Source organism: Eubalaena glacialis, chromosome 11 (assembly GCF_028564815.1).
Source record: "Eubalaena glacialis isolate mEubGla1 chromosome 11, mEubGla1.1.hap2.+ XY, whole genome shotgun sequence".
Lineage (NCBI taxonomy): Eukaryota > Metazoa > Chordata > Mammalia > Artiodactyla > Balaenidae > Eubalaena > Eubalaena glacialis.
Genome location: NC_083726.1, coordinates 7280286 through 7306764, shown reverse-complemented (window position 1 = coordinate 7306764; position 26479 = coordinate 7280286). Strand labels below are relative to the sequence as shown.

Sequence of the window (26479 nt, the reverse complement as noted above, 5' to 3'; positions counted from 1 at the left end):
GCTGAAGGGATAAGCCAAGTGGGGAGGTGATAAGGCAGGGACAGCCTTGGGTACAAATATGTGACTGGATGGGGATAAGGGTCTGGGGCGCCACCGTGAAAGATGATGAAGACCCCTCCAGTGTCCTGCCTTCCCCGTCCCTGCTCCAAACTTTAGGGCCCTAGCCATAAAATCACACTCCCCCCATAAGCGCCTGCTGCCAGCCCCCCTCACCAGTATCATGTCCCCACCTGCTGTGCTGAAAGCAACAGAAACAACTTTGTTCCAGAGGGTGGGTTATATGGAGCCCAGAGTGTGCACCAGCTGGCCGCCTGGGAGCTGTGGAGCCCCCCTCAGGGAATGGCTCATCCATGCAGACCACCAGCCAGAGTCCTTGACGCCCCCTCCCTGACTCCCCATGTCCTGGCAGTCCTGCTGCTGCTTCCTCTGTGCTATTCAGCCTTCTCCAGCCCCACCCCCAGCTCAGAGTGTTTCAACTCGCTGCTGTCCTTGCTGGGAGGCTTACAGGATCTCAGTTCCCTGACCAGGGCTTGAACCCGGGCCACGGCAGTGAAAGCCCGGTATTCTAACCACTAGGCCACCAGGGAACTCCCTCCTTGCCTCCACTTCTCTTCCCCCTGATCTTGCCGTCACACAGTCCTGGAGTGGCCACCTGCAGATCTGACCAGGTCGTCTTCCAGGGCCTGAGCATCACTGTGGCCTGGCCTGGGCCCCAGCGCACCTGCAGGCTTGTCTCACCCCTCCCCCACGATACAGCCTGGGAGCCCCATGGAGGATTTTCAGAAAGATGCCACATTTCCTCACCTTCGGGCCTTCTGTGTGAATTCCCCCAGCCCCAGGCCCAGCCTCTCTCCTTTAACCCCGAAGGCTCAGCTCCAGCATAGCTCTGCCTGCTTCACTGTCTGGTGCCCCTGGGGATGGCCGGTCCCCCCAGGGCAGGTACTGCGGCTTGTTCACTGGACAAGTACCCTGTGAATGCTCGTTACTTCTCTACTTCCCAAGCCTCACCTCGTCCAGGGCCCTCTTCAGCTCCAATTCTGGCTCCGATTTCAGCTCCAGCAGCAGGCCAGCCCAGGGCTCTTTCCTGGTTCCAGGCAGGAGCCCCAGGTGCAGACCCTGTTCCCAAGTCAAACTGGTCATCTCTTGGTCTCCTACCTGGACGCGTGAACTCCTATTTTGGCTGCTGTGTGTGGGAACCCGGAGTCCTCTGGCCCCTTCTGGAAGAGGCAGATAGGCTTCCAATAACCACTGCCCTCCACTGGGGCTCCTGAACATGTATATGTGACCTCCATGGAGTTGGCCATAGAGGGGCCATGGCCACTCGCCTGCAAAGGGAGAGGTTTCCTCATGCCGGGGCAGCCTGCTCATTGGATTCCACCCATTGCTGGAACATTCTTTCACATTCACCTGGTATCTTGGTAGGTGTGTGTGTGTGAGAGGGTCCATGTGTGTGAGGTGTGTAGGCATGTAGCAGGTGGGAGCTGTAGGAGGGCTGTAGGAAGGGACATGTGTACTCCACTGAGGACTTGACAGTCCCCCAAACAAGGCCCCTTCAGAGGAGCGCTAGCTGCTAGTCAGGAGGGGGAAGGCCAGCACCTGCAGGCTCGAGCACCTCACCCCTGCTTGGCCCCTTGTCTCTGTTAATCAGGGGAAGACGAAAGACCTGGATGGACCACAACTTTGAGATGCAGCCTCACGGAGCCCCAGGCGCTGGAACCTCCTTCTCCCGCAGCCACCTACTGGGGCGCCCTGCCCGCCCCTCAAAGCTCCCTGGAGGGGTGTCACCTCTCATCCCTGTTCTCAAGAAGACCGTCCATCTGGATGCTTTCCCCCAGAGCCACATCCCACAGGCTTCCGGCCGACCAGGCCTTGGAGCTAGGGCGTGGAGTGTGCCCCCACAGGAGACTGGCAAGAGCCTGGCACCAAGGAAGCTCAGCTCCATCTCCCTAACAGTCCGCCAGCACAGCCAGGCATGGCCCTTGGGCCCCCTACCTTCTCACTGGGAACAGGTGTCTACCCCGGGCAGGGAGGCTGCCACCCACAGAGGAGGGAGGCTGCCTTCTCCTGACTCACCATCTGTGACCCTAGTGCCAGGGGACAGGGTCCACTCCGAGGGTCCAGGTCACCCAGGTCTGGCCAAGCCCAGCAGGATGCCTGTAGTGGAGAAGCCCCTGGTGAGCTCATGCCTGACCCTGCCTTTCCAATCCCGGTTAGCTCAGACTCCGCCAGGTCCTGCAGGGCCAGGCTTGGTGGGTCAGAGGCACCCTGTCCCAATGACTGCCCATGTGCCTACCAGAGCTTCTCCAGGAAGAGGCAAGCCCCGGTCCAGGGGTATTCAGAGACCCCGGCTGCATCTCCAAAGGGCCATCCCTGCCACGGGGCCTGCGACGGCCATGGATTTGGCTACTCTGGATACAACGAGGCCAGGCACATCCAGACATTTATCCACAATGGCCACCAATAGGCCTGGCTTGGCTGTCAACTTGGCTACACCAAACACATCTAGACTGGACACAAGCACTGAGTGCCCTCATCTGGATAGCAAACTGGGCTCTGCCATGGACTTGGCTAAAGCAGGCACAACCAAGCCACGCACGGTCATGGATGTGGTGACGCCAGACCCAGAAAAGTTGGGCAAAGCCATAGCTACAGCAGGCACAGCCAAGCCAGATACAACCACAGAGGGTACAGCCAGGGAAGTGGCAGCACCAGATCCAGTCAAGCTGGACACAGCCATGGTGTTGGCTAGGGCGAATGTAGCCAAGCTGGACATGACTACGGATTCTCTTGTTTTGGATACAAGCAGGCTGGGCACAGCCATGCATTCAGTTGTGCCAGTCACCCCAGACCCAGTCACTGGTGAGACCACACTGGACAGTGTCATTAAGCTGACTAGATCAGACACTGTCACCTACACATTAATGCCAAGCAGAAGCACAGACGCAGCCCTGGACCGTGCTACAGCAGATGCTGCCACAGACTGGGTCACAGGGCTCACCATGCTGGACCTGCCCAGAGAAACCAAAGGTAAATGCAAAGAGCTGGGCTGGGGATGCGCTGGACTGCTGGGGTGTATGAGCCTGGAGCTGGATTATGCTTGGATAGATCTGGGGGACTTTAAAGTCAGAGTTGAATGAGCTGGGAGAAGAGGGAATGGGGTTGAGTGGCAGAACACAGGGGATGCACCCTGAACTGGGTCCCAACCTGCCAGTCAGAGGTCAGGTTGAGGGAAGCCATCAGAAGGAGGGTTTACAGGGGTAATTTGTGGGAAAGCAATTATGCTGAGTCTGTCCTTTAGCATCTTCCATGATTGTTTCTTTGTTCCCTGAAGAGCTGAAATAATCAGGTGATCTATAGGTGAGTCCAGCTTGAAAAGCAAACCACCTACACAAAAATATAGACCAGCACTTCAGTAAGTGGTGATTTGTCTAACAGTCGACACTGCCAGGCTCCTCTAGATGTGAATAGTGATCTCACCCAAGACCTTCTAAATCATCCCCAGTCGGCCTTTCAGGAAGATGGATGTTGCTTAAAAGGTGCCTCACCTGGAATTTTTTCTCGGTCCCCTACCCCCAGCCCTTTAGTCCTGAAAGGTGAGTTGGGGACTTGTAGGTTGGAAGTCCTACATAGAAGTATAAACAGGTCAACACAAGGGCTAGAAGTTCATTTGGTCTTAGATAGGCTGTGACATGCCTAAAGTCACACAGCTGGTTGGTGGCAGTAAGCTAATGGGAACCCAGATCTTGGAATTCTACTTTGGGCAGTCTCATTCCCAACATTTCAAAGGCTCAGAGATTCTGGGTCTGGCAGATGCTTGGAAAGCATCCAGTCCAGTGGCTTAATTGGCGTTGGGGGTTGTCAGCCCCCTTCTCATTGCCCTCTGCACACTCAGCCTGGGGCAGCCCACCCAGGCTCTGGTCTTCCCTCCTCCCTAAGGGACCTCAGCTCTCCCTCCATCTTCAGCCCAGTCCTCTCTCTCATAATGCAGGTGTAGACAGCCAGTGGCCTGCCGGACCCCTCTACCCAGACAACTCCCGGGCATGTCTAGAGGCAGCCCCTTTCTTCCTGACTTCTGCCCTCCCTGATCTCACTCCCTCAGCTGCAGGCACCACCATACCAGAAACCTGGGTATCCTCCTCTTCCTCAGCTTTCTCTCTCCTTCATCCCATCCAGTCTAATTCCAACTCTGTTGATCAACCTCCTCAGTCCTAGGTTGTCTGTCCCCTCCTCTCCATCCCTCTGTCCCTGTGAGGCCACCCCCTGCCCCTCCACACAGCTGCCACAGGGACTCATATATTTCATGGCAGCACTTTCTGCTTAACAGCTGTTGGTGACTCACTGTTATCTTCTTTGATAAGTCCAGCTCCTTAGCCTCGCTTCCAAGGCTTTGGACTTCTCCAGCCTCTTAGCTCTATATCCCTGTCTGGACTTTTCCCTGCTTTGGTGCACCCAGGAGCTCTGTTGTCCCCAGCACCATGCAGCTCTTGCCTCTGGGTCTCTCCATAGACTGCTTTCCCTTCTTCCCTCACACCTATATTTGCCTTTCCATCTTGGCCCTCACCAAGGGCCCTCACCCCTGCACCCACAGTACCCGGTGGGTGCCCACCTCCCTGTACCCACAGTACCCTGTGCACACCCCACCCCCTGCATTAGGACAGTCCAGCTTTCTGTCTTGACCCACCAGACCCAGAGCTCTTTGAGGACAGAAATGATGATCCTCATTCCTGTCCCCTCAAGGCCTGGCAATATGCTGTCCATTCAAGTTGATTGAATGCAAGAATGATTTTTCTGACGGGTAAATTGAGGCTCAGGAAAGTTCCTGACTAGCTCAAGGTCACAGGGCTCATCATCCCAGAGCCAGGCCTGGAACCCGGGCTCCTGAATCCGGCAGGGTTCTACAGGCACCCGCATCTGGTCAGAACAGCGTTGAACCAGCCCAGCATCCCAACCACCGCGTGACTCACGCGCGCGCACCGCCTCCCGCAGATCCCACAGGTCCCCTGCGCTCCCCGCCCCGCCCCGGCCTAGAGGGTAACAGGCCGGGAGCAGGATCGAGGGGGACGGACCGGGACTGGGATGCGGGAACCATGCCCCGCCCGGCACCTCGAGCCTGCAGGCGCAGCGCCCCCGCGCGCCTCCGCGGCGGCCCGCAGCCGGCCCTGGGTGCCCGCTCCCGAGTGCGGGCGGGAGGGGAGCCGGTGCGGGCGAGGACGCCGAGGGAGGGGGAGGGGCCCTCGGCGGGGCGGGCGGGTCACGTGGTGCGGGTGGCGGCGGCGGCGGCGGCGGCATCGGTGCAAGCGGGCAGGGGCAGCGCTGCGCCGAGCCAGCCGAGTCGAAGTCCCGGGCGGGCGCGGCAGCGCGGGGCGCGGGGACGGCGCTGCCGGGCCGCGGGCCGGGCGGGTGGGCGGAGAACGCAGAGGGGCGAGGCCCGGCTGCAGGGTCTGCTCGGCCCAGGAGGAGCCAGCGTCCAACTCAGCCTTGCAGCCCCGCGCCCTGAGCATCTTCCCGGAGGAACGGAGACAAAGGAGGATTCATGTCCAAAGGTAGGAAGGCCGGCGGGGCCACCGGCGCGCGCCGGGAGGAGGCTGCGGCCCCCAAAGCCCGGCTGGAGATGCTACCAGGGGGAGGGTTGATGCGCTGAGGAGCCCATGCGCGGTGACATACGCACGGACACACGCACACACGGTGGCACACACCCCAAGATGTACAAGCCCGGAGAAATGCACATATGGAAACGCGGAGAGATACAGAGACCCCCGAAGAAGCGAGGAGGCACCCAGATGCGCACAGAAAGCTCCACACTGGAGCACACCAAGAAGTGCACACACATGCACACCACGCACAGGTATCAGGACCACCTACAGCGAGACAAGAGACCTGTGCGCTGACACATAGACCCCTTCCCCCACACACAGGCGCACACTGAGACAGGCACCAGCTGGTGGTCTCCAAGGGAACTCGTTGGCCTCCAGAGGACTGGGATGGAGGCAGGGGTATCCCAGGGCCCTTTACTTCTGTGAATGGGAAAGTACTAAGATATCTTTTGTGATTCCTTTTCTGAGAGCCGTGGGCTGGAGCTGGGGTGGGCTGGAATTGCCTCTCCGGGTGGGGGCGGTGTCTTGAAGGCTGCTAGGGGCTGGGGGCTGGGGAAGATCTCCAGCTCCCCATGGAAGAGCCTCCCCACCCCCTGGATCCCCACTAAGCCAGGGAGGAAGGTGCTATTCTGGAAAGGTCCCCTCCCCCTGCTGCCACCTTCCCAACAGAGGGGTGGGGTCCCTGGGCCAGACAAAGACAAAGCAATTCATTTGCCTGTAAAAGAAAGCACCAGGGTCCTTGCTTGGCACGGGGATGGGGGGAGGTGCTGTTTCTGTGGGGACTAAGCTAGAGCTGAGTCGGGTGGACAATGTCTCTTCCTGGAGCACTGATGGGCAGGTGGCTCCTGGCAGGGGGTGCTGCAGACAGATCCCCTCCTCTCCAGGGGCCCTGAGAGAGCTGAGAGCTTAGGAGGAGCCCCAAGAACCACTTAGGTAGGGTGGCATATTTGAGCTACATCCTGCTGTGACCCCATCCTGAGCTCTTGCCCACCCTTGGGGAGCCCCCCTCCAATCCCTGTTGCAGGGGAAGGAGAAAGTCTCATAACAGAGTCTACCTCCGTGACTGTGGCCCACACAAGAGCCATTTGCTGGGTGGAGGTCAGCTGCTCTGCCAAGGGAGCCGCATCTGAGGGAGGAGAAAAGTGATGGCTCTGAAGTAACATCTGCCTTGCAGTGAGGCTTGCATTCATTCATTCATTCATTGCTGAGTGTCTTGTTATACTACGTTCATTGGGGCACAGAAATCAATAAGACGAGGCTCCTGCCCTGAAGAAGGGTGGGAACTGGCAAATGTTCAGTGCCAGGTAATTTATGTCCATGCTTTTGTATAAGCTTCATAGCAACCCAGCAAGGTAGGTACTGTACCTATTTTCCTGAGGAGAACACTGAGGCTCACAGGGGTCATCTAGCTGGGAGTCAAGTATGGGCCATCTGGAGTTGGCATGGCGGGACCAGGGGAGCTTTAAGGGCAGAGGATGGAGCTCCAGAGTTCAGCTCCAGAGCTGCATTTGTCCTGTGCCCTGGAGGGCTTTATGTACTTGTCAGGCACCCTCACCAAACAGTGGGCCCTTGGGGGCAAGGACCTTGTCTGGGGTCCAGAAGTGTCCTTGGCATTTAATCTAAAGTTTGGCTGGAGTAGACTCCCATTTGACAGCATATGGAATGGCCTGGATGGGATGGATGGGATGGAGTGAGTGAATGAATGAATGTGATGACTAGAAAGTTAGTCAGGGGGCCGAGGCAGCACAGAAGAGAGGCATCCACATGAGATGGGAAAGCAGAGCCTTTCCTGAGGGGTAGCCCTTGGGCTGAATGGCGAAAAAAGAGTACGAGTTAGCCAGGGGCTGGAGTGGGCAAAGGGTCTTCCAGCAAAGGCTGTGACACAGTGACCCACCACAGGTTTGCAGTAATTGTGGCTGCTGGGTGGTTGTAATTGACATGTGGTTGGGAGGGGCAGCTTGCCAGCAGGAGCTCTATGGGTGCTCATAGGTGCTTGATGGAAGAATGAAGGTGAGATCTGCTCCCGTGCTGGACCTGCAGCAGGCCTGCTGTAGCCCCTAGAAGGCCTGGGAATCTGGTAGGCCGGCCCCTTCTTGCAACCAGGGTCTGTCTTTTTGGGAATGATCTTTGAAGATGCTGCAGTTGACAGGCCAGGGCTGAGCAGGCCATGGTGAGGACACACACTTTATAAAAATACTTACAAAACTCCCATAAATAAATACTAGACTCACTTTCCAGGTCTGTAAAATGAGGTAAGACCCCGCCCACCCGACACACACATACACACTGATGGATCTATCTCACAACACAGGTTGTGGAGACCAAATGGGCTGGCTGTAGAGGCATGAGGGAGATGAATGGGGCCAGCCGTGCGAGCAGCTGGGCAGGGAAAATGGGGCATTGGCCCCCAGTGCAGGTGTGCTGAGTTGGGTCCGGGAGCCACATGCAGAGTGGAGGTGGAGGCCAGGCTGCTGAGAATCAGCTGCTGCAGGGCTGAGCCAATCTTGCTGCCTTCTGGGGCCGCCTGGCTGGCAGCAGCTTCCTGGGAAGCAGGAGGGAGCCACGCCAGGCCCTGGGGAGGTCCTGAGACTTTGTCAGATTTGGCTGTGTCTGGGAGTGACAAGGAAAGGATGGTTTCCAATTGAGAGAGAGAGAGAGAGTCTTGCCAGGACCAGTGGAAGGACCAGGTGGTAGGGGTACAAGAACAGCCTCCTGGCTGGGTTTGGGGGTGGGGGAGGGAGGTACTCCTGTCCCCTCACCCTCTTTCCCATCTGCTGCTCCATCAGTTCTCTCTGTGAGCCTGAGACTCTGCAGGGTGGTAACCATGAACCATAGGATTCTAGAATGGCAGAGCTGGAAGAGGGCCTTTGGAGAGCGTGGAGTCCAGTAACTGTGCTGTGTAATTAGTATCTGGGGCACCTCCCTTTAACAAGTGCTTTCACATGCACCACTTCATTTCCCCTCCTGACAGGCTGTGAACTTGAAAGGGACAGGAGCAAGAGGGTCTGGAACAGTGAGGCGCTGTGCAGGCGCTTCTAGGCATATACCGCGTGTGCCGTGCTCACTACAGCCTTAATCACCATCCTAACCAGTTTACAGAGTACAGAGGAGGAAGCAGGCGCATGGGAGGCGGGGTGGTTTGCCCAAGTCCACAAAGCTGGCAAGCAGCAGAGCCAGGCTCTTTCCACATCACCACACACCCCCGTTTTACGGGGAGGGAAATGGAGTTGCTGTATCCTGAAACCCACCCTGGTGGACAGTGGCCTGATGAGGAAACACACAGATTTCTCTTGTATGTGAATATACCCATGATCTGCCAGACCCAGAGGGATGTTTGCCTTTCTCCACTGGGGAAGGGCTGTGATTTCAGCCTCCCCTTTCTTTTGCTACCCACCATCCCAAGAACACGTTGTGTCATGTCATCTTAGGTCAGTGATGGCCCCTACTTGGGTCTCATCCTCTCCCCAACAGTCAAAAGGGGAGACTTATTCCTCCTCAGACTCAAAACTAAGGCTCGGAGGGTGTCTGGGGCACCTCAGGGCACAGACCTCCTTACTTTGCAGCAGTGCTTGTGGAACAGAGGGGACACGGAGGCTGGGAGACAGGAGTGATGCTCCCTCTGCAGAGATGGGGTAGCCCTATGTGCTTCCTCTTTTTTTTTTTTTAATATTTATTTATTTATTTACTTGGCTGCCGGGTCTTAGTTGCGGTGTGTGGGATCTTTAGTTGCGGCATGTGAACACTTAGTTGTGGCATGTGGGATCTAGTTTCCTGACCAGGGATCGAACCTGGGCCCCCTGCAGTGGGAGCACAGAGTCTTAGCCACTGGACCACCAGGGAAGTCTCCCCATGTGCTTCTAAAAGACAAGCAACTGGATCAGTGACAGGCAGTCAACAGATGTTAGGTCCAGTATCCTAAAAGGTCTTTGCCCTTTTTCTGGGGGAGGCAGGACTCAGGTCGGAATAACCCCAGACATCTCTTAGATCAGTGGTTCTCAGCTGGGGCACTGTTGTCCCCAGGAGACATTTGTCACTGTCTGGAAATATTTTTAGTCATTAAACTGGGGGGGCTACTACCTGCATCTAGTAGAGGCCAAGGATGTCACTAAACATCGTACAATGCACAGGACAGCTCCCTGCAATAATTATCTGGCCTAAAATGTCAATAGTGCCAAGGTGGAGAAACCCCTGGGTTAGAGACACAGATGTGGTTCTTTGGAGCAGCGAGGTGCATATGAAAATGCCCCAGCAACTGGAGGGTCTGGGTACTGGTCCAGATTTTGCATCTGACTTGCTCTGTGTTCTTAGGCAAGCCCTTCCCCGCCAGGCCTCAGTCTCCTCATCTGTGAGATGAGAGACCTGTACTGGATGACATGTAAGGTCCCTTCCAGGCCCAACTCTGTATGATTCTGTATCCAGAGAATAATACTGTGCCTTCCACGTGACCTCTGCTTTCCTCTAGCCCACCCCTCCCACCTTGGCTTTTCAGGGCTCCCGGAGACCAGGACGGACACAGCCATGTCAGAGCTGGTGCCTGAGCCCAGGCCTAAGCCGGCAGTGCCCATGAAGCCCGTCAGCATCAACCCCAACCTGCTGGGCTACATTGGCATCGACACCATCATCGAGCAGATGCGCAAGAAGACCATGAAGACTGGTTTCGACTTCAACATCATGGTCGTTGGTATGGAGGCCGTGGGTTCCCTGGAGGCCCTGGTGGCGGGCAGCACCCAGAATCCCGATTCTTTCTCTAGGACGGCCTCAGCCCTGGCTTCTCTAGAATGAGCTCTTTCTCGGAGGAAAGATCTCACTGTGCTGATCACAAAGGCCTGACCCCTTTCTCCCCACAAGCTGGCTGATCCAAGGGTGGGAGCTGTGGGTGGGTGGTCATCGTGGCCCCATCACCACCTGGCTGTACACAGGCAGCCTTGCAGCTGTGCTCAAGTTGCCTTCGTGTGTGTGGCACACGGGGGGCATCACCAGTGTCCTCCCCTGCCTTCAAGAGCTGGGGGAGGATCGGATGAAAGGTGGTCTTCTTTCTGATCTTTTGTGTGCTTTCAAGCTTAGAGAGAATTTCCAGGACACTGGTCACTAAGTAGGGTCACTGGGTCACAAAATGTAAGAGCAGAGAGGGGCCTTTGCCTGATCTCAGTGAGATATTCTCTCTGTTGCTGAAACTGGGATCTGGGCATCATCCTTCCTTCCTCCTCCTTTATCCCCCAATCCAGTCAATCATCAAATTGGGTCAATTTTACCTGGTAAATATCTCTCAAGTCTGTCCACCTCTCTCCATCTCCACTGCTACCACCCTAGGCCGAGTGGATCTCTCCCCTGGATTACCAGGGCCACCTGACTCAGTGCTGCTCAAACATAAGGAGCTAGGCCAGAGTGTAAATCATCTGGAAAGTCTTGCTGTAAAAAACATCGGCTAAACTAAACAGTGTGCTTGGTGACGTAAGTTGATTTACTTTCTGGTGCGAACTTCTTTTTCTCCTGGTTCTCTGTCTCCTGTCCCCTTCAATCCATTGTCCACCAGTGACTGAATAATTTTTCCAACCTGCAAAACTCAGGTCACACTCTTTCATAAGTTTAAGGGTTTAAATTCCTAGCCTGGCCTGGTACTACCTCTCCACTCATCTCTTACCACTTCCCACGTAGCATTCGACTCCTCACTTACAAGGAACAGTTCTCCTGGACTTGCCATGCTCTTTCCTACCTCTTAGCCTTTGTGTATGCTGTTCGCTCTCTCTAGAACCCGCCCCCCCAGCTTCTCATGGGTCATTTGAAGTCATTCTTAGGTTTTAGCTTAGTTATTGCTTCTTCGTAGAAGTCCTCCTTGATCCCAGAGAGACTGGATTAGATTCCCTTTGTCATTGTCCGCTTATGTTTTGTCTCCCTCACACCAAATGGCTCCTTGAGGTTGAGGATGATGTCTTGTTCACCACTCTACTGCCAGTTCTAGAAAGGTGGGCCACTTCTCTCCCCGGCAGTGCCTGTGGCATTCATCACGGGTCAGTCACTGCGCGCAGTCAGTACTGAGCCCAGAGGTAGCCTTTTAAACATATTAGGCAGGTGGCTACTGCCAGTTGATCAGTTGGATTGAGAAATGTACCTTATTTGCCATCCCTGGTCTCATCCAATTCCCTCCCTCCCCACCGTCCTATCAGTAAAGAGAAACTAAGGCCCAGAGGAGCAAACATGGCTAGTCCAAGGCTTCAGGGAAGAAGCACAGTTGAGTCTAGAACCTTAGGCTCCAGCCCCCTGCCGGGCCCATTTCCTAATATATGACAGGAATGCTCTAGACCAGCACACCTCAGACTTTATTGCCCATTTGATTCATCTGAAGTCCTGTTAAAATGCAGATCCTGATTCATAGGGCTGGGGTGGGGCCTGGGATACCTCATTTCCTACAAGCATCCAGGTGATGCCAATGCCACTCATTAGTTGCCAGGCTTGCCGGTGTGATTCTTGTGCATGTTTGAGAAGCACTGCTCAGACCAGTGGTTTTCAAATATTTTTTAGTGTGGAACTCTCCCTTGGAATGAAATCTTCTGCAGAACTGCAGTGTCAATATGCAAAGTAATTCTGTCTTTACTTTTAGTATGATTAAATATTAAAAACTTAGGTCAAGCAAAAACAAAACAAAACCGAAAACCACTACACGAGACAAATGCAGAGGTTGTTCCTTTCCCAGTGGTCCTGGGGCTCCAGAAGGAGAGAATGTGGAATCCAACTAACATTCCCCCAGGTCCTTCACCAGTAAGTAGGAAACTGTTCCCACCCACCTGCTCTCCCTACTCAGCCCCTTGCCTCCCCAGTGAGCCGTCAGTCAAGGGCCTGGATCACAGCTCTAGAATTCTGTAAGCTCAGGGGAGAGATACTAGGCTCGGCGGGTGGGCATGGGGTCTCCCTGCTTTCTCATCCTCCTCCTGTCTTGCTGCAGGTCAGAGTGGACTGGGCAAGTCAACGCTAGTCAACACCCTCTTCAAATCCCAAGTGAGCCGCAAGGCCTCCAGCTGGAACCGGGAAGAGAAGATTCCCAAGACAGTGGAGATCAAAGCTATCGGGCATGGTGAGGACCAGGCAGGGACCCCGATGGGCATTGTTCAGAGGAGCCTCTGCCAGAAAAGGGAAAGAATGGGGCTTCTTGGGGAATGAGACAGATGAAAGGCAACCTCAAGACAGAATACAATTAAGCCCTAAACACGAGGGAGCCAACTCCTTAGACTGTAAGTCCAGAAAAGGGGGTGAGGGAATTAGAAAGGAATGAAGTAGGATTTGAGCTGGATGACAAAGGCTGGGTGGATTTAGACAGGCAGAAGGGGTAAGGAGGGCATTTCAGGCACAGGGAACATCATGGACAAAGGTGTTGAAGACCCTGAACTCGACTTTTCCAATAATCAGTCCTGCAGAAGGAAGGAGCCCAGGTCCCCCCCGGCTGGTAGGGGCACCTGGTGTCAGCTGGAGGAGTGACCTCCCTGGTGCCTTTTTTTTAGAAATTTATTTATTTATTTGTTTATTTATTTATTTATTTTTGGCTGCATTGGGTTTTTGTTGCTGCACGCGGGCTTTCTCTTAATTGCAGTGAGCGGGGGCTACTCTTCGTTGCAGTGTGCAGGCTTCTTGTGGTGGCTTCTCTTGTTGCAGAGCACGGGCTCTAAGCACGCGGGCTTCAATAGTTGTGGCATGTGGGCTCAGTAGTTGTGGCACACGGGCTTAGTTGCTCTGCGGCATCCTGGTGCCTTTTCTGTCCACTCCCCAGTGATAGAGGAAGGCGGTGTCAAAATGAAGCTGACTGTCATCGACACGCCAGGCTTTGGAGACCAGATCAACAATGAAAACTGGTATGTCTGCCTGTGAGATTTCCACCCTAAAGACGCTGCAAGGCAGATACTGAATGTGGTGCAGATTCATTCACACTGAGAACCGTCTGCGCCCTCCATGCTGAGGGGTTAAGCGGGAAGACTTACTGAAAGAGGGGAGGGGGTTTGTCAGGAGGCAAGGGAAGAGGTCCACATGGGGCCCAGGTACGGGGATGGAGGGGGACAGTATAGAGGGAATGTCAGCCAAGGGTTTGCCTGGAGATGGGAGTGGATCTGTCAATAATAGGCAGGAGAACTGGGGTGCAAATCCATGCTGACCTGAAGGCTGTGGCAGGGAGCTTGGCCTGAGAGCCAGATGTTATAGCCCTGGACAAAGAGAGGATGGGTGGAAAACAGGAGGAAGGGGAGTTTCCATGGAGAATCTTTGCCTCTGGGAATCCACAGAGCAAAGCTGCAGTCAGCGTCCAGCCAAGAAGGGGTGAAATACACTGCCCAGACATAGACGGAAGGGTCGACTGTGAAAAAAAAGCACAACGTAAGAGCTGTGAGTTGGGTTTCATTCACTGTCTCACTGAGGACTGTAGCCTGGGAGACAGACTCTCAGATGGTTCTGAGGACCTGCTCTGAAGAGGTGGGGGAGAGGCAATATATGTGTGACTTCTGGCTGGGGGATACGGAGAGTCAAGCAAACATCTCAGCAAAAGGCTCGTCACGAGGATCAGATATCTCAGTTAAGATTTTAGTGCTTTTCTAAGTAGGGGAAGGTGCAAGGATTTGGGTCCATAAAATTTTTTTTTTCTGAAATAGAACTATCTAAGGGCCTGTTTTCCCTGTTTTCCCAAAGTGCAGAGAGCCTTATCCTGTTCTTTGTCCTGAATTCCTTTCAGGGTATATTGTAGGTCAGCGACTGCAGTGACTAATGACTTAATCCTTGTAGAACCAGATGGCAAGTGACATTCCCCACTTTACAGAAGGTTCCAGGCAGAAGTTTGCTCCCAGACAGGGATGGTGACAGTTGTGCCTCTGTGAGGGAGCTGGGGTCTGCCCCAGACAGACAGGACCACTCAGCAACACACCTAGGAATTGGCTGTATTGATCTTAGAGAAGTGGCTGGTTTCCTTCTTTTCTGGCTATACACACACTCCTGGACAGAGAAGGGTTATTAATCATTGTTATCAATGAATTGTTGCCACGACTGAGTACTTTCTATGTGCCATTGCTCTGTTAAGTACTATACCTGTTCTGATTCTTATGTGAATCTCTCCAGGCACCTATTGTTACTCTCTTTTTACTTATGAGAAAACAGCTTCAGAGAGGGGCAGAGATTTCCCCAGAGCTGCCCAGCTAATAAGTAATGGATGTGGGGAAAGTGTGTGCTGCTGTCGGGAGTGGGATGGGGTTCTGCAGGTTCCCTTAGCCCAGTCAGAGAGCTAGGTCCCCAGGGGAGCTCTGCCCTTGCTAACAGGGAAAGCCATCCATGGGAGGCCGAGGGAGAATAGTCAGCAGGTAACCTAGACCCACCAGGGGAGGTAGGAAATGAGACGGATGTGAGGGGACTGCTACCTGACCATGTCTAAGGAGAGCTCCCAGGTCCTGTCCTTCTGGGATATCCATCTGCTTTCTTCCCACCCCGCAGCTGGGAGCCCATTGAGAAATACATCAATGAACAGTATGAGAAATTCCTGAAGGAGGAGGTGAACATAGCCAGGAAGAAACGCATCCCTGACACTCGTGTCCACTGCTGCCTCTACTTCATCTCCCCAACGGGACACTCGTATGTACCAGTCCCACCCCCATTGCTGGGCCTGGCTTTAGTTTGCATCATCTGTGCCCAACCTGTAGTGGGTAACCGTTACCTGGACTCAGCTGGGGAGGGCCAGATGGGCCCCAGTATAGTCACAGCCCTGTGATTCCCCAGAGTTTCTTGCCAGGAGAGTGAAGCTGACCAACATCAGCCCCTACGCTGCCCATTGGTGTTCTAGCACCATAGCACGACTGTGCCAGCAGACAGAAGTTGGTTTATGTGCGCAAAATACTCCTCATTTGTTCAAGAGATACCTGCTTTGCACAAGCCTGGGGTCAGAGGCAGTAAGAAGGGTGAAATGGGGAGGGGCTGGGCTACTGGATTGGGGCTGGTGTTTTGGGGGGGGTGGGACCCAGCTGTAGGCATTTGGAGGGCGGCCAGCCCAGCATGAGGAGCCAGGTGTCTAGAGATGAAGACTGGCAATAAGCAGGGCATGCTGGGAACTCTGGTTGTTGAGTATCAGGCAGGGCTACATGATAGGGAGTACCAGGAGAGAATGGAGCAATCCAAGTAGGCGAGCAGAGGGCGGGTGTCTCGTAATTTATCACTAAGCCCAGCTTAGTTCAATTCTTGAGAAGATGGCACAAGCAAGGCAGGTCCCCAATTTTGGAGGAATCAGATATTCAGCAGGTTTTCAATGGAGGAGCTCAGGAACTCAACAAAAAGTTTGCGTATCCCTCCCTAGAACCTGGACCCAAGGTCAGAGCAAGCCAGCAGATAGCCTGACTGAATGAGTCCCCTGGACTGCAAACTAGAGCCAGATTGGGGCCCCAGAGTCCAGAGGAAGCTGGCCCCTCAGATGGGGGAGGGGTCAGGCCCCCAGATGGACCCCTGCAGGACTAACTGGGGGCTGGGAGGAGGCCTGTCAAAAAGTGCTCTTGTAGGCAGAATAGACACACACATGTAACCGTGACACAAGGACGTTTGGGTAGGGACAGCAGTCCACAGCTGTTCCCAGGAGAAAGAAATCTCAGGTCAGAAAAGATGTCATGAAGGCATGGTTTGAGTGGGGCTTAAAGAAGGCAGGATTTGCATGGGAACCGAGGAAGAGAAAGACAGGTGGTGGACCATGTGTGGGTGAAGAGTCGGGGTCTCTTCTGCACATTGAGATGGTGGATGCGTGTCAGATAGGAAAGGGAGCAGCCTCCTGGCCTCAGCCAGTTCCCAGCCCAGTCCTCCTGTCCCAAGGGTGCCCCTGGAATGGTGGCAGTGGCTGAGTGGGGGAGGGCACGGTGGCTCTGACACCCCACCTTCTCTGGGCCCCAGCTTGCGACCTCTCGATCTGGAGTTCATGAAACACCTCAGCAAAGTTGTGAACATCATCCCTGTCATTGCTAAGGCTGACACCATGACCCTGGAGGAGAAGTCTGAATTCAAGCAAAGGGTGAGAAGGCCCCCTCCTCCTTTTCCTGTCCCCGTCCTTGCCTTCCCCTCTTCTGGTCCAAGCCCTCTCCTATCATTCATTATCATATCCACCCTCTACCCCGCTTCCCACCCAGCCCCTACTCAACCATTAAAGAGGCTGGGCTGGTGGTATCTGGGGACCAACAGTGAAGAGAAGTTAGTGCAGCTCCAGCCTTCTTCCTGCCCTCCAAACTTACCTGCAAAGACCTCTGAACACATAAATCACCGTGAACATGAGAAACCACTCCTCACTGTTAGGCTGCTTGAAGGACTAATTAATCAACTGCCTGCTAGTTCTTATTGTTATTTTCCATAAGCTCTATCCTGTGTCGGACACACAGGCGACGGGGTTGGGGAGATGCAGAAGAAGTATAAAGACAGCTGCTGCCTTTAAGAAACTTACAATCAACTAGATTACTGAAGAGATACTGGGTGGCTTCCTGGAGGAGGAGACTTAAGCCGAGCTTTGAAAGAGGATAAACAGAGAGGCTGGGGGTGGGGGCGATGCACCTCTCTTCCCTGCAAACAGGAATATAACAAGTATGGCATGACCACTGCCCATGTGGAATCTGTTCCGAGCTGTACTGCTTGTCTAAATCCTAATCTTACCCTAAGATAAACAAGCTACACCCCCAGACTCTTCCTCATCGCAGGCTGGGGTGGGCTATGGTAATTGTAGGATTGGGGCTCCCATATGTTCAGGATCCTCCTGCTGCCCAGGGCCTCAGAGTTCAGAGATAACTGGATTATCAAAGACTGCATTCATCCCTCTGACTTCAGCATGCACACACTTGCACATGCATGCACACACACACATAGCCCTCTCTCCCATTATCCTGACACTTGGCTACCATGCTTCTCCTCCCCACCTCTAGGTTCGAAAGGAGCTTGAAGTAAATGGCATTGAATTCTACCCTCAGAAGGAATTTGATGAGGATTTGGAGGACAAGACAGAGAATGACAAAATCCGGGTAGGTGCCTGGGACTCTGTTCATCACACGGATGCCCGCCTTAGTCCCCCTGGGTTGTGTATCATGTACCACTTCTGTTTTTCAACCTGCTTTTCCCTTTCCATACTCCCTGCCCCACCTTGCCTGACCCAGACCAGAAGTGTCATGGGAGAGGATGAGGACTTGGACGCTGGCCAGGACTGTGAACCCTGCACCCAGAAAGCCAATGCTCCCGTCCATCCCCAGACCACACAAAAGCCACTCGTTCCCCCACAGGGCCAAGTAAAACCAGGGTATGGGGTGATGGAAGGGCACAGGCAGGAAAAGCTTCAGGCTGGGGTCCAAAGTATCTATACTCTATCAGAGCTCTGCCTCAGTTTCCCCTTCTATAAAATTCAGAGGCTTATAGGCTCTTTTTTTTTTTTCCCCTAGAAGAACCCTTAAAAAAATTAAATGTCAGACAGACTCCAATATATAAAACACAAAAACAGAGCTGCTTTGGCTAAGTGACACAGGCACAGCCCTACCTTCTGAGCAGCCCCTGGGGTATTTCCTGGGAATCTTTTTTTTTTTCTGGCTGCGTTGGGTCTTCGTTGCTGTGCGCGGGCTTCCTCTGGTTGTGGCGAGCGGAGGCTACTCTTTGTTGCGGTGCGTGGGCTTCTCATTGCGGTGGCTTCTCTTATTGCGGAGCACGGGCTCTAGGCACGCGGGCTTCAGTAGTTGTGGTGCGCAGGCTCTAGGGCGCATGGGCTTCAGTACTTTTGGCTCGAGGGCTCTAGAATGCTGGCTCAGTAGTTGTGGCTCACGGGCTTAGTTGCTCCGCGGCATGTGGGATCCTCCCAGACCAGGGATCAAACCCGTGTCCCCTGCATTGGCAGTCGGATTCTTAACCACTGCCCCACCAGGGAAGTCCCTCTCCTGGGAATCTTAAGGCTTCATGAAACCTGGCTTGGAAACCACTGACCTATGTGATTTCTAAGATCCCTCTCAATTCTAAACTTCTACTATTCCGTAATTCTACATCAGAATCCTGAGTTCTAGTCTGAGCTTTTCCATTAACCACTGTAACCTGGGACAAATCACTCACTTGCTTTGGTCTTGAGTCTCCTTCTTCATCAAGTGTGGTAACCTGGTAGAAGCCCCTTACCTGATGTAGAGACAGGTAGTTGGTCAGTTAATTGAAAAAGTCAATTGAAGTGAAGAAATCATTTTAAAAATGAAGCATATTAATCTTAAATGTTTTAAAATAAATGTTTTAATATAAATCTTAAATGTTTTAATACATTCATTAAACATTCTTTTCATAGAGAGACAAGCCCTCTTCTTTGAAGGTAAGTCTGCTCTGAATGCAAAAGCAACTCACCTTTATCAAGTCTTTCTGAAACATTCAACTTAATATTCAGAGAAACAACTCTCCACACTGATATGTCCTCAGCTTATATAATAGTTAATTTGTCCAATTGCAACAACAAGTACACACCAGGCAAAAAGATTTGGGAACAGACACCTGGTGGAGCAGAGGGGCCTACGCACATCAGAAAGCAGCCTCTGAGCTCTGGAAGGTCAGCGGGTGTGGGCCTCTGCCAGTGGGGGAGACAGTGTAAAGCTTCAGTTACTTTGGCAGTCAGTTGTGTAGGTGTCGTTTAAGAGGTCTGTCTTTCCTGGCTATCTCACAGAGTTGTTCCAAATCAAACCAAACCTGATAAAGTGCTGAAGAGCATGAAGCATTCTCCAGTTGTAGGAAAGCTGACTTACTGAGGTTAACCAGCTGGGCAGGGGAGCAATCGGGGTTGGACCCAGGCCTTCGGACTCCCAGACCAGTGCTCTTTTTAAGAGACAAGAGCCTTGCCCTTGCCATCAATGGGATCACTGAATGAGCTTCAGAAATGTGCAGTTCAAGGCTAGAGGCCCAGGACCGTACTCCATCCTGCCCTTGGAGGCCCAGATGGTAGGAGGATGACATGCACGTGTGTCTGGTTTCTCAGCAGGAGAGCATGCCTTTCGCTGTGGTGGGAAGTGACAAGGAGTACCAAGTGAATGGCAAGCGGGTCCTCGGCAGAAAAACTCCCTGGGGGATCATTGAAGGTAATTCAATGCATCTTCTTGAAGAACTGGCCGCTGGTCAATTTTGCTTATTTATTAAGCATCTATAGGTCAAGGCACAGTCCTAGGATGTAAGATATAAAATGAATGTCAGCCAGACCCTGCCGTAAGGGGCTTACAGTCTAATTGGGAAGATGAGGCTCACAGGCAGGAAGCAATAAAAGATGGATTTAGCACCTGACCGGGAGGCAGTAGCCCGAGGGTCAAAGGAGTTCAGAACATGGAGAGATTAATAAGGATCGGAAAAACCAGAGAAAGGTTTTCACATGAAAGGGGGCATGATCTGAAAAACTCCTGAAGGGTTGTTCAGATGTTGCCATTTTCATTTTATTAGGAACGATGTGACCTTGAGAAGGTCACAGTGATTCTGAAAGTTCTCAGAGAATCGCTTCAGTCGATCACATTCATTATGATGCCCTCGGAGGGGAGCAGGGTAGGCGTGGCTGCTCTCAGAACATCACGTGCTGAGGCACTTGAGTCTCAGACAGGCTAAGTGTCCTGTCCAAGATCACATGGCTTGTTAGTGGTGAAACTTGGATTTTAGACCCAGATATTTTGATTCCAAAACCAAGTTCATCCCATTATATCGTGTTGTCTCTCATTTTTCTATGACCCTTTGTTGGGATTTTTTAAAAAATAGCATTTTATCATCATCTGCCTTGAATTATGAGAATATCTGTCCTACCCATTAGATTGTGAGACAAGAGGATTTGTGACTTAATCCTCTTCTGCTTCCACAGTCTTTGGCAAGTGATTTGCAAATAGTAGGCACTCAGTCTATGTTGAATTGAATTTATCAAGCCATCATGACCTTTTTAAGATGGCGCAGTTATTTTCTATGTGTGTTACTGTCTTCCAATCGGATTATAAGCTCCTTAAAGACAGGAATTGTGTCTTAGGCCTTTGGCAGGTTTCTTAGCCTCCCTGTGTATTAGTTTTCTTTTCTATAAAATGGGAAATATAATAGTGCTTATTCCACAGAGTCTAGAGTAGTATTGTGCCACTGTAGCTACTTAATGAATACTTGTTCAATGAGTAAAATCCAATGCACTGAAGTGCCAAGATGAGCACACCTCTGAAAGGGTGACCATAGCCTGACCCGTGGCTCCCTCCTAAATGCCTCCATGACCTGAACAGAAATTCACCTGCTGGTGTTGCTGCATTAGTGAAATGACCACCTGTTTTTTTTTTTGTTCACAGTGGAAAACCTCAACCACTGTGAGTTTGCCCTGCTTCGAGACTTTGTCATCAGGTAAGATGCACCCCTCCCGTCAGATGGCAGGTTTAATGATTTGGGGTCTGGAGGCCGTCTGTTCAGATCCACTTCCTCAGTCCCCAGGTCTCTCTGACAGAGCTTTCTGCTCCAGTCCCAGCTCCCGTCTCAAAGGAAAAGGGGCTCAAGAGGTATCATTGGCTCTCTGGAGTGGGTCCAGGCCATGGACGCGATGTGTGGACCTCAGACATGGGTCCCCTCTTCCTCCTCCCGCCCCTAATCACATCCCTCTCTCTTCTCACCCTGTGTCCCTCAGGACCCACCTCCAGGACCTCAAGGAAGTGACACACAACATCCACTATGAGACCTACAGGGCCAAGCGGCTCAATGACAATGGAGGCCTCCCTCCGGTGAGCGTGGACACAGAGGAAAGCCGCGACAGTAACCCATGACGACCCTTTCTCTGTATCATCACACATACCACTTCTCCACGCACACACATCCCCAAACCACCGCCAACCACCTTCTTCCTTTCTCTCCTGTCCCACAGGCCTATCTGGTAATTGTGGAGCATCTTGTCTACTGTGTGTGTGTGTGTGTGTGAGAGAGAGTGTGTGTGTGTGCTTGTGTGTGTGTATGTGTGTGCGCCTGTGCAGGGGTGAGGTATTTTTACTGCCCTCCCTGGAAAGTCCCTTGTAAGTTTGGTTCCTCCATGGCTGTCCATTATCTGTCTCCTTTCCTTGTGTCCCAGAACAAAGCCGTGTGCCTCACTCAAGTGGTCTGGGGGAGGTTTCATTTAAAAATGATGGGAGCAGGTGAGCCACAGGTAATGCTTTCTTACCTCTGAAACCCACCTGCAAACAGGGACTGCAGAGATTCTCCAAGGACAGTCTGTGGAGCTAGACCTGGGAGGGGACGGGGAGTTGATGACTTAACCCTCCCTGTAGGTCCGGGGTGGTCTGGGGTAAGGCTAGGACTATTTGGGAGAAGAAAGGTCAGGGGAGAGCAGAGAAGTAGGCCAGAGCTGGGCTCCTGCAGAAAGAAGTAGTACCTAGAAGTGGAGGAGAGAGCTCCACCCTTCGGTCCGTGTCGCGTTCACCGTCCAAAAGCTACTACCTGTCACCACCAAAGACTGCTGCTTTCCGCACTCCCCTTGCCTCGCTCCCCTCGGCTTCCACTTTCTCTCTTTTCCCCCCTTTCCCTCCTTCCTTCATTCTGCCCCCTCTGACTTTTCACTTCTTTTTACCCTAATCCACTTTAGCTTCATTTCTATATTTAGGATTTATGCCCAGTCTACTTCCAAAAATGACTTTAGGCCACTTAAAATAAAATCATCGCTTAAATCACGGGACAGTACAAACTGAGATTTCAAGAGAAATTGGATTTGTAGAGAGGCATGGGAAAGAAAGTTTCTGCAGTCGAGTCCTGAAAATGGCCCTGAGCTTGTGGACGGCCCAGCAAAGGAGGAGACACAGCGAGTTATGCGGTGCCCACTGGTTAAAGAAGCACATGTGCTGGTCAAGTGAGACAACCTTTTTTAGGCATTAAGTTCTAGAAGAACTGAGTCTAAAGAAGTATCAAGAACAATATACAGTATTTGTGTTTCTTGGTAGTTTGGCAATTTTAAACCACACCTCCCTTCTCTCCATCAGGATTCTTCCTCCTTAAAGCTGGCTTCTGTTTCTCTCTTCTTCTTGTGTATACTTGACCCCCTCCCCCTTTACTTCTCTTCTATTATCTCTCTGTCTCACTCTCTCTCTCTCATGTTGAAGCTAATTGCATTTTTGTCTGTCTTTCTCTGCTTTTCCCCAATTCCTCTTCCTGACCCCTGTAGACATTCCCAGTGATACCCACAATCATACATGTAGCCTTTTCTTGCCTTTCCCTTCAGCCCTGTATTTATTAATGCATATATTTCCCCTGTTGTTTTACAAACAAGTTACTCTTTCTCCTTTAGTCTGTAAGGTGGCTGAAATTTGGGGCTGGGGAAACAGTTTAGCCTTAGGCAAGCGAAAACAAGTGATACAGTTTGCAGTAGCCTCTTACAACCTCCTGTTCCGTCTCCTGGTCTAACCCTAGGTGTTTTACTGGTTCCCCTACAGATCCAAGCATTTATAGTCCCTTATCACTCAGGTGCTAGGAAAACACATAGACTTAAGACCAAGATTCAGTGGACCAGGAGAAAGAGGCAGGTGATCATGTTGCCAGTGGCCCAAAACTCATGGTCACAATCTTTCCTGGAAGCTCCTTACCAATCCAACCCACATCTTCCCTCACCCACAAAGTTATTCCAGGCAGGATAGAAGAGCGGCAGGGTCAGAGCCCAGAGGTTGCTACATTTCAGCAGAAGAGGGATCCCTGGCTTATATGGAGACGTGGGACTAGACACCTCGGCCTAGCGGGGAAGGTCTAGGGGTGAGGGGGGTGGGGGGGCATTGGAGAGGCTGAGTAGGAGACTGATGCTTGGCGCCCCTAAATCATGATCTCAGCCTCCCTGGAGAAGCTGTTTTATATGTCTGCTGCCAGCTGCTGGTCTCCACACCCTCAACCGTTCTCAACCCCCCTGCAGGGAGAAGGCCTCCTGGGCACTGTCCTTCCACCTGTGCCAGCCACCCCCTGCCCCACTGCAGAATGAAGGCCATTTCAAGCGCCGCTCCTCCCTCCATTCCTCTCAGCTGTTATTGCTGCAGGGCCACGCCCTTTTTAGTGCTGTGCGTGTCCAGCCAACACCACGGCCCCTCTCAGCCCTCAGCCGGTGGGAGGGGCCAGCTGCCTCTTTAGGACAGTTGCTTCTTCCATTCATCCAAACCACCCCTCTCCTCCCAGTGGAATGGAGTTCTCGCCAGCACTGCCCTCCTCCATCGTCTGTGTCAGCTGGTCCTAGGCCATCTGTAGGGTGAAAGAGCTCACCGAGCGCCCCTTCTGCCCTTGCAAACCCATACCTGCTGCTTGTAACCATCTCCAAGGGAAATGGCATTGCTCCCTGTCCATTCATCTGCATGAGCTACTCTTGGCTTCCTTAAAGGGTCAAGAAAGCAACTTTTCTGCTTGTCAGATTTGTTGACGTCAGCTGTGTGAGCCCCAAGGTGGGACGAGGGTGTCTCCTTCATTGCTCAAAGCTTATTTATAAGGATGGGTCACTACAGATGTGGCGGAGCAAGGGCTAGGATCACTTTTTTAAAAAAATCACTGCTTGTGGCTGGCCCAGAGGCCACCCTCCCTGCCCCATAATGCAGCCACTTAGGGAGCGTGGTTTTCCTGAGACATTCCTGGAGTTGACTTCCTTATCCTCAGACTTTAAATAAGAACTGAATGCACACACAAAACTCCAGAAAGTCACAGGATGTGAACTCTAGGAGGAAAAAAGCACCCTTCTGTCCACTTAGCAATAAGAGGGAATCTCTTCCCACCCACCCTGACTACTCCACCCCACCCCCTCCCCCACTCTGTTAACGTGAGCAATGAATCAGCCTGGCCACAGTTGGTCACTATAGGCTAGTGGAAAATCCCCAGTGGAGGGCACAGCCCCGCATCAGATGCATGAATGTTTGCGAATGTCGGCTGCCACCGCCCCACACACTATGTCTTTATGGAATACCCCTTGCCCACTGCCCCACCATTTCCACCTGGACACAACTTGCTCAAAGGCTGGTGACTTGTGGGCCATTCATCTACAACCAAGTCCTGATGGAGCAAGAGGCCCAAGCCTAGGGGATGCAAGAACGACCCATTTCTTAAATGTTACCAGTCCCAGCCAACCTTTTGGTGACATTATGGTTAATTTTCCCAATTGAAAGTAAGCAAACAGACGCTCAAACTGGTTGTGTAAATGTTGCTAGACTTTATGTGTTGTACAACTAAACATTGCTGTTTGAACAATAACTGAACTGTGTTTTATTTTTGCTCTTCAGTCCTTGGCCAAATTAGCTATTACATCATCTCACCCATGTGTGGAGGGTGAGACGGGGACCATCTTGGTAAGAAGTAGACACAGAAATTAGAGATGGAAAAGTTTTTGTGAGGTCAGTTCATCTTCAGTTGGCATGAAGTTGGACCGCCGTCATTATTCCCTGGAGTTTTGTATCCAAAATGAGTCATGGAGCTATCACACTTTACCTTGAGGGATGCTATGCTCTGCATAGCCTGTCTCCTCCAATGGAAACAATGTCTATTTTCATTCAATTAATTTCCTAGCTTTCACCCTCCTTTTTCCAGAAGGCATAAAACCAAATCTAGGAAAGGAGTGGACCTATCTTGCCTAGAGACCTGCCTTTTTTGCAGTGAAGACTTTTAAGAGCTAAACTTAAAGCACTAGCTTGTATTGTCTTTTTCAAACTTAAACCAATCCTTCCTCTCTCTGAGGTTCACACTCTCTTCTATAGCCAGCAAATAACACAACTCTACCTGTATATTATCTCTCTGAATTTGAATGTGACAATCATGTGCAACTGTGTTTGGGTCCTCAACATTCTGTAGGGTGAGCACAAGGTATAGATGAATGGTGGGGAGTCAAGACTAGAGGAAGAGAGGTCAGCAGGCCCTTGGAGTCATTCAAGTAAAAGGATGAGGAGTGGAACTAGAACGGCAAGGCCACACCAAGATGGAGGGAAGTGAGAAGATTTGAGTGACAGAGCAGTGTGGGAATCATAAAACATCACAGCTGAAAGAAACCTAAGAGTTCTTCTAGTTCTTCCTTCAAACAGATATGGAAACAAGTCCAGAAAGCATAATCGTCTTGCCCAAGGTTGTACACTTCGTTACCAAGGCAGAACAGGGCCTAGACCTCAGTGCTTGTTCCACTGCTTCACGCATTTCCTATTGTAATCATGCTTTAAAAGTATATGTATATCTGGGACTTCCCTGGTGGTCCAGTGGTTAAGACTCCACATTCCCAATGCAGGGGACACGGGTTCGATCACTGGTCGCGGGAAGATCTTGCATTATGCTTGGTGCAGCCTAAAAAAAAAAAATTAAAAAAAAATACATATATTTCTGAAATCAGCATACATCTTACAACTGATGTCCGTTTATTTGGCAACTTTTTTTCCTTCGAGTTACACTTTAAAATGGTGCATTTTACAACTGACGACATCTTAAATTTGATGAAATATGGTAGGTAGTCCAGAAGATGTTAACATCCTTCTGTTTGAAGCCCTCTGGTGCTATTGGTGAAGCTTAAAGGAAATAAGAATACATACAACATTTTAGTCTTAAAAGCAATTCTGGTCTAACGTATCCCACCTGATCCTCACAGTCACACTTTGGAGGAGGCAGGGCAGGTATGATGCGTGCCACAGAGACAAAAGGCTCTCTTCATCTTGGAGCTGGAACGGACTCACACAGGGTCGAAATTCCCCCTTTGATTTCCTGACCCAGCTCACGCACCCTTTCCTGGATGCTGCCTCACAAGAAATCGGCTCTGATCCCAGGCTTTCTTTGGTGGAAGAAAGTTCTGCTCGCCTTAGGAGAGGTGAGGAATCGTTCTGGACCCTTTCTCCAAAGGGCAACAGCTTCCTGACTCAGGCCAGGGAGGGGGTAGGAAAATTCCACTTTTAATTTTGATTCCCGACAGGACCAATTCAAGTTCATAC

General features: G+C 52.0%; 1 protein-coding gene across 7 annotated transcripts; it reads left to right on the top strand.

Annotated features, from left to right (window-relative positions):
* The first annotated feature begins 1667 nt into the window (after positions 1 to 1667).
* On the top strand, positions 1668 to 23523 carry SEPTIN3 (septin 3). 7 transcript variants are annotated; one of them, XM_061204260.1, is made up of 11 exons: positions 1668 to 3027; positions 10084 to 10275; positions 12535 to 12663; positions 13354 to 13435; positions 15051 to 15188; positions 16485 to 16602; positions 17498 to 17593; positions 19558 to 19657; positions 20876 to 20927; positions 21205 to 21298; positions 23458 to 23523. In XM_061204260.1, the coding sequence occupies exons 1-11, from the start codon at positions 1668 to 1670 to the stop codon at positions 23521 to 23523; spliced, it is 2427 nt and encodes an 808-aa protein (XP_061060243.1). The 7 variants fall into 7 exon arrangements, with proteins under 7 accessions (XP_061060243.1, XP_061060245.1, XP_061060244.1 ...); XM_061204265.1 differs by lacking the exon at positions 1668 to 3027 and adding an exon at positions 5534 to 5543 and having other exon boundaries at positions 19561 to 19657; XM_061204264.1 differs by lacking the exon at positions 1668 to 3027 and adding an exon at positions 5534 to 5543.
* The last annotated feature ends 2956 nt before the right edge of the window (positions 23524 to 26479 follow it).

What these genes read in the sequence shown, in the direction of transcription:
- SEPTIN3 (XM_061204260.1), top strand. Translation starts at nt 1,668, where the DNA reads ATGGACCACAACTTTGAGATGCAGCCTCACGGAGCCCCAGGCGCTGGA. An exon ending in CTTCAACATCATGGTCGTTG is followed by an intron (nt 10,276 to 12,534) that starts GTATGGAGGCCG and finishes GTCTTGCTGCAG; the next exon opens with GTCAGAGTGGACTGGGCAAG. An exon ending in ATCTCCCCAACGGGACACTC is followed by an intron (nt 15,189 to 16,484) that starts GTATGTACCAGT and finishes TCTGGGCCCCAG; the next exon opens with CTTGCGACCTCTCGATCTGG.